Raw genomic sequence first — 8237 nt, 5'->3', positions numbered from 1 at the left:
CATCAGCCCCCCTAGATACAATTTCCATAATGCACCTCACAACAAAATATTGATGTGATCATCTAGCATCATATTAACTATTTTGGTGAGCAGGTTACTGACTGTTACATCTGTGAATGAGACATGATGCTGGATCTGTGAATGTGACATGATGCTGGGCTCAAACAGACATATTATATGTCATGAATTACATGATGGCATATCTGTTATGTCTCCCTCCCTGAATCAACCATAGAGGTTCAAACCAGTTCACTCCCTCACATCTGGCCCAGTCCAGGGTATTTCAGGCAGTGAAACTGGTCAACTGCTAGACTGGGAGCTGTGTGAGTGAAACTAAGATTTGCATAGACAGGGCTGGGTGGTTCTGCTTGTCCCAGAATAGAACAGTACTGTCACCAGATGTTCACTCTGTCCCCAGAGGGTTGGAGGTAGAGAAGACTATATGACTATGTGATACTTCTAATATTATGTGGACAACTTAAAAATGAATGTAGCTTAATTTAGGTGTGAGCACATTGGTAATCATCGAAGATATCGATGAAATTTTCAATAGCATTAGATTACTGTCTTTATAAGTCTATAAGCCAAGCAGGTCAAAAACTTCCAAGAAATATGAATAAAGAGTACCTACTACATGTGGCTAAACCTCTCCTGTTACTCTGTGTAAATAGTAGTATATTGTGTTAGTATGAACTACTGGTTGATAACGATGTGGTTAGAACATAAATAACTAATCAATGAGGTTTAGGTCGGATAGTTTTCATAGAAACTGTGAATCAGGTTATATGCATATATTTCTATATCACTCAACAACATTTAAGATTAACGTCTATTTGGATTTATTGAAATAGACAATGAAAATATTTGTTCTTATGGGAAATCTTTATTTTCATCCATTAATCAAAGCATCAAAGCAAACATTCCTACAGTATCTAATAGTAATAAAACAGAACACATCACATCTAACACTGATACAACCTCAGTCTACAGAGAGGATTGACACATGAACTCAAGCAAAGCCCTCTGTTAGTCTACATGTCAGTGATCAATAAGACAGAGAACATCTGATCTCAGAACAGAGTAAAAGCAGAAGAACCAGCAGCCTCTCTCCACAGGGCTGTGTGACTGAGGGGTCCTACCCAGAACAGTCAGCCCTCCTCATGGTCTTGGTGACTGTAGTCTGGGATTTCTGCTGGGCTTCACAGGTCACCTCTCCTGCCTTTGTCCACTCCTGGGCAGTGAGAGTCAGGGTGCTGCTCCAGCTGTACAGACCGTCCTTCTCCAGGACCCCGGGACTGGCCTCCTGATTCTTGCTGGTCCCGTCCACTTTCCAGCTCATGGTCCAGTCTGAGGGGAAGCCCTTGTTGGCCAGACACGTCAGTGTGGCTGTTGTTGTACTGGACAGCTCCTCACTAGAGGGGGGCAGGACGGTGAGGGTGGGGGCACTGTTACCTGGAACAAACAGAAATCATCTACTAAGTAACTACATCAAGTACAGCTACAGTAAGATATTATCTTCAGCAAAGGACACATCAAAATAAAGTGAATTGTAAATGCCTTCTAAATATGAAAATAAAGGTTACATTGTTTAAAAGATGTGGAGAAAACACTAAAGTAATAAGATACAAAGCAGATTTATGAACCTAACAAGTATAAAGTGGTTAAATAACTAGAGTTACTGTTCATATGGTGTCAGTTACACATGTCATACAGATATTGTTTAGGAATGGATTTGATCAGAATAGCCTACTCATATTCATAGTATTTGCAGAATTTGAGCATAAATTAATTTTAAATAGGTATCAAACATGTTAGATCATGAAGTCGGTTTCAAACTGAGACCTTTTGTCTTCACAGTAACAGTGAAGGCTACCATGAACACAATGCAACAATGATGCTTACTATATCCAATACTATTCAAATGTAATTTGAAAAACATCTAAAATATCTAAAATCAAAATATTTTAATAGAGAGAGAGTTTAGGAAAGTAAATACCACGTTTTATCAGAAAGAAATATAAAGAGAGCTTGTTTCTTACTTCCAACATCAAGTCTGGTACCGCTACCAAAAGTCTACCACAGTGATACAATCCCTATTACTGCTCGTACAAAAACCTCCTGCACATGTGGCAAGCTGAATTTCTTTAGACTTTGTTTTAAATCATTGAATCTACTATGGTATGAATACTTGTCAAAGATTATTTTATCTTGTTCATTTGAAATAAAGTATTTTCTGTTTTGTTTTCCCCAAAATTTTGCAAAACCTACTGTTTATTGTACATTTCTTAAAAGGTGCAGTATGTTTTTTCATACAACTCATCTAAAATGTAGACTAATCACTCTCATCGTTTAAAGGCAGGTCAAATTTGATTCGATGTAATAACATTCATATTCTAACTGGCCATTGTATATTTCCCCCCAAAATCATGTAAAAAAAAAGGTATGTTAAGAAATCCTCAATATCGAGGCTAAATTGACAGAGAAATTGAAACACTACATCAAAAGGTAAATCAAATGGTTAATTTTGTGTTTACTTACTTCCAACATCAAGTCTGGTGCCGCTACCAAAAGTCCACCACAGTGATACAATCCCTATTACTGCTGGTACAAAAACCTCTCTGTGTTGTGATGCTGCAGCTGTTACAGTGAAGATCACTCATACAGAATCATCATCAACACAAATACACTTTAACATCTTCCAGGTAGAACAAACACTTCATATAAGCTGTTTCTAGATAATACAAATATGAATTGTATCTTAAATCCAGATATGAGTATTTTTTCCTTCTTCTGTGTATCAGGTGTTCTCCTAGTCTGGAGGTACAGTCCAGAATTAGATCCAGTGTTGCTAGTATTCCTCCATATTGTCCATATGAAAGACAACAGCAGCAGCAGTAGTGATAGTGATCCATGTTGTATATTCCTTTATTAAAGATGTTGATCTCACATTTAACAGTGGTGGTAAAGTCACAGAGGACAGACAACACTACCAGAGGAATCCTACCAGCTTTAGTTTAGAGAAGTGTTCACTAACTGATTAGAGGAACTTACATGAGAGACCAAGCATGAGTGAACAGACAGTTCATTATATCTGATCATCATCAGAATAAAAATACAATGGTGGTGTGACATAAAAGTTGCCATGCATTAGTGATCTGAGTAAACAGTTGCTGTTTGATGTTATTAAAGGGGCAGCAGGTAGCTAGCGGTTAGAGCGTTGGACCAGTAACTGAAAGGTCGCTACTTCGAATATCCGGGCCGACATCCGGGTGAAACATATGATGATGTGCCCTTGAGTAAAGCACCCTAATTGATCCATGGTCGCCGTTGACAATGGCAGACCCTGGCCTTGACCCTAGTCTCCGAGGATGTCTCAGGGGGAGTTGGGATATGCAAAAAAATACAATTCCAATTTACACGTGTATAATACACGTGTGAAATAGGGCAAATATAAGCACCCACCTAATTATTATAAAACCAATCTCACGCAGGACAAAATATATACTAATGATGGAAGCCTACTTGGAAACTGAACTAGATTTGAAACATTCATTTGCATAATATATCTGCTCCGCTGCTCTGAGAGCATTTATATCCCTGTGAGTTGAACACTTCATGACTGAGAGCTGTCCTTCATGACAACAGAACCCACAACAACCATGACTTTTACTACCATCTTCATCTGGACACTTGCTTTTTACATCAAGGGTAAAAAAAAAGGAGTTATGTGTTTGTATAATGAAAAGTAAACAATTTGAGTGGACTGAAAAATTGTTAAGAATGTTTTTTAATGTACAATTACTTGTTTTTTCTTTCAGAATCCAAAGGACAGTACACTGTTACTCAGACTCCTGCAGTGAAAGCTGTTCTCCCAGAACAGACAGTCTCTCTGAACTGTAAAACCAGCAGTAATGTGTATAGTAATTGTTACAATGGTCAGTCATGGGGCCATCAGTGTCTATCCTGGTACCAACAGAAACCTGGAGAAAAACCCAAACTCATGATGCTCCCAGGGAACACACTCCATTCTGGGACTCCTTCTAGATTCAGTGGTAGTGGATCTGGGAGTGACTTCACTCTGACCATCAGTGGAGTCCAGGCTGAAGATGCAGGAGATTACTACTGTCAGAGTTACCATAGTGGTGGAGTGTTCACACAGTGATACAGAGCCGTACAAAAACCTCCCTCAGTCAGACTGCACAGTGACTGTACTGCTACAGCTGGGACCTACTGCAGGTGCTGAGGGGGAAGAGACAGTGACATGGAACACTGATTAGTTAAATCAACTTTGAATATGTTTAGAAAGCATCATCATGTTCCCCATTTTTTAACTCATTATTTTTGTGATGACCTGAAAGTTCACATAAAAAGTTAGATATCCAGGCTCTGCTGTAGCCGGCCGCAACCGGGAGACCAATGGGGCGGCGCACAATTGGCCCAGCGTCGTCCAGGGTAGGGGAGGGAATGGCCGGCAGGGAGGTAGCTCAGTTGATAGAGCATGGCGTTTGCAACGCCAGGGTTGTGGGTTCGATTCCCACGGGGGGCCAGTATGAAAATAAAAAAGAATAATGTAAGTCGCTCTGGATAAGAGCGTCTGCTAAATGACTAAAATGTAAATGTAATATTTTGAAACAAAATAGTAATGTATTTATATTATCTTTATTTTACCTTTATTTTCCCAGGCTAGTCTCATTGACATTAAATATCTATTTTATAAGAGAGGCTAGGACAAAATAGCAGCACACAAAGCTTTACACACAATTTACAACAGAAAACACAAAGCACTACAGTTTAAAACCATACATTTACACATTGAGAAGGCAATAATTATTTGGAGAGATGTGGTGCATTTAAGGGTCAAAACATTGACAGCCCCCCACTTAATTGTCCACCATAGTTTTTAACCTAGCTACAGTAGTCAATCAAAGAGATTAGCTCCTGCAAAGGTGAAATGGGAGCTATTACCAGTCCACATGAGAAGCCAAACAAAAGGTGTTATGACCTCTACATTACTTAAAAGTTACAATCACTTCAGCCCCCTAAAAACAAGTTCCCAAATTGACCTCACAACCAAATGTCTGATTTTAATGGATGTATTCATATACAGCAAAATATTAACTTTTTTACCGAGTAGGTTACTGACTGCTAGACCTGTGAATGAGACCTGATACTGGACTCAACCATGAGACACATGTACACTATTTACATACACTATCTACACTACACTATCTACACTACACTATCTACACTATCTACACTATTTACATACACTATCTACACTACACTATCTACACTACACTATCTACACTACACTATCTACACTATCTACACTATCTACATACACTATCTACACTGCACTATCTACACGACACTATCTACACTACACTATCTACACTATCTACACTATTTACATACACTATCTACACTACACTATCTACACTATAATCACTACCTACATAAAGTATAATACTCATTTTATCCATCATTAATTACATCATGCCATATCTGTTATGTCTCCCATCCTGCATCCACCATAGAGGTTAAAACCAGTCACTCCCTCACATCTGGCCCCGTCCAGGGTATGTCAGGCAGAGAAACTGTTCAACTGCTATACTGATGGCTGTTGGATTGAAACTGAGCTTTACATGGACAGAGCTGGGTGGTTATGCTTGTCCCAGAACAGAGCAGCACTGTCACCAGATGTTCACTCTGTCCCCAGGGGATTGATAGGTAGAGAAGATCTGGGGAAATATAATGGAGAAGTTTAGACTACACATTGTTGAAAACCATTGCTAAAACATCTAATTTAATAAAATCATATTAGGAATTAAACATTCTAAATATACACTACCGTTCAAAAGTTTGGGGTCACTTAGATATTAACATGTTTTCGAAAGAAAATCATTTTTTTTGTCCATTAAAATAACATCAAATTGATAAGAAATACAGTGTAGACATCGTTAATGTTGTAAATGGCTATTGTAGATGGAAACGGCTTATTTTTAATGGAATATCTACATAGGCGTACAGAGGCCCATTATCAACAACCATCAGTCCTGTGTTCCAATGGCATGTTGTGTTTGCTAATCCAAGTTTATCATTTTAACAGGCTAATTGATCATCAGAAAACCCTTTTGCAAATATGTTAGCACAGCTGACAGTTGTGCTGATTAAAGAAGCAATAAAACTGGCCTTCTTGAGACTAGTTGAGTATCTGGAGCATCAGCAATTGTGGGTTCGATTACAGGCTCAAAATGGTCAGAACAAAGAACTTTCTTCTGAAACTCGTCAGTCTATTCTTGTTCTGAGAAATGAAGGCTATTCCATGCGAGAAATTGCCAAGAAACTAAAGATCTAGTACAACGCTATGTACTACTCCTATCACAGAACAGCGCAAACTGGCTCTAACCAGAATAGAAAGAGGAGTGGGTGCCCCGGTGCACAACTGAGCAAGAGGACAAATACATTAGAGTGTCTAGTTTGAGAAACAGACGCATCACAGGTCCTCAACTGGCAGCTTCATTAAATAGTACCCGCAAAACACCAGTCTCCGGGATGCTAACCTTCTAGGCAGAGTTGCAAAGAAAAAGCCATATCTCAGACTGGCCAATAAAAAGAAAAGATTAAGATGGGCAAAAGAACACAGACACTGGACAGAGGAAGATTGGAAAAAAGTGTTATGGACAGACAAATCGAAGTTTGAGGTGTTTGGATCACAAAGAAGAACATTTGTGAGAAGCAGACCAAATGAAAAGATGCTGGAGGAGTGCTTGATGCCATCTGTCAAGCATGGTGGAGGCAATGTGACGGTCTGTGGGTGCTTTGGTGGTGGTAAAGTGGGAGATTTTTTACAGGGTAATAGGGATCTTGAAGAAGGAAGGCTATCACTCCATTTTGTAACGCCATGCCATACCCTGTGGATGGCGCTTGATTGGAGCCAATTTCCTCCTACAACAGGACAATGACCAAAAGCACAGCTCCAAACTATGCAATAACTATTTAGGGAAGAAGTAGTCAGCTGGTATTCTGTCTATAATGGAGTGGCCAGCACAGTCACCGGATCTCAACCCTATTGAGCTGATGTGGGAGCAGCTTGACCGTATGAAGTGCCCATCAAGCCAATCCAACTTGTGGGGGGTGCTTCAGGAAGCATGGGGTGAAATCTCTTCAGATTACCTCAACAAATTGACAACTAGAATGCCAAAGGTCTGCAAGGCTGTAATTGCTGCAAATGGAGAATTATTCGACGAAAGCAAAGTTTGAAGGACACAATTATTATTTATATTAAAAATCATTATTTCTAACCTTGTCAATGACTGCATTTCCAATGCATTTTGCTATATTTCCTATTCAAACTCATTTCATGTATGTTTTCATGGAAAACAAGGACATTTCTAAGTGACCCCAAACTTTATGGAAAGTAACTATTTAGAAGTGTGAGTTCTAAGAGCAGATCTTCGAGGTTTGTTATAAAAAATCACTCATTATTATCAATGGTATTGGTGCTACAGTATAACAGGATCATTCAGTTGTAGAAATGATTGCAGAGTATTTGTTGTATCAGATGCCCTTTTAAATCTGTTTGAAAACATGAGAGTAGCTATATGCTACAATGCTAAATTATGAAAGAAGCTGATTGATATTAATTAGTATGAAATGTGCTGCCTATTCATGAGATAGTGATCACTGGAATCATGATTAAATCAACTTTTGGGTTATATGTAAATCAAAACAAGCTTTATTTGAACTCAGAGGCAAGAAGACATGCACAACTTAATCTCAAAATAGTTCATTTGGCACACACCACTACTGATATTATTCACTATTATAATATAACATTCTGCTCTAAAAAACGAATGCTTCCAGAACTAGCACCATTTGGGGACTCTCTAGCCTCCTACAATGGTTTCTAGACACTACAGTGACTTCTCCGGAAGGCGGCTGAATAACTGGTGTTGTCGTGGGTGACCCTGCAGGTGTACACCTCTCCCTCTTCCCAGAGTGCCATGCTCAGGGTCAAGGTGCTGCTGCGGCTGTAGTGGCCGCCCTTCTCTTCTTCTGTGGTGGTCAGGACCCCCTCCTTCACCTCCGCCCCATTCACCTACCAGCTCACCATCTTCCCCTGGGGGAGTAGCCGCTCAGCAGGCAGGCCAGTGTGGCTGAGCCCCCGGAGATCTGCTCAGAGGACGGGGGGAGCAGAGACAACTGTGGGCCTGACAGAGGGACCATCTGGAAGA

At 39.7% G+C, this 8237-nt stretch overlaps 1 gene segment (V, D, J or C); it reads right to left on the bottom strand.

The window, feature by feature from the left end:
- Nucleotides 1–863: 863 nt before the first annotated feature.
- Nucleotides 864–3067, bottom strand: LOC121543932. The segment is given in 3 exon segments: nt 864–1452; nt 2539–2655; nt 3052–3067. Coding segments are annotated over 3 exon segments (450 nt in total).
- Between the last annotated feature and the right edge of the window lie 5170 nt (nt 3068–8237).

Source organism: Coregonus clupeaformis, chromosome 28 (assembly GCF_020615455.1).
Source record: "Coregonus clupeaformis isolate EN_2021a chromosome 28, ASM2061545v1, whole genome shotgun sequence".
Lineage (NCBI taxonomy): Eukaryota > Metazoa > Chordata > Actinopteri > Salmoniformes > Salmonidae > Coregonus > Coregonus clupeaformis.
The sequence above is the reverse complement of the archived record's forward strand: the minus strand, read 5'-3'. Positions and strand labels throughout refer to the sequence as shown.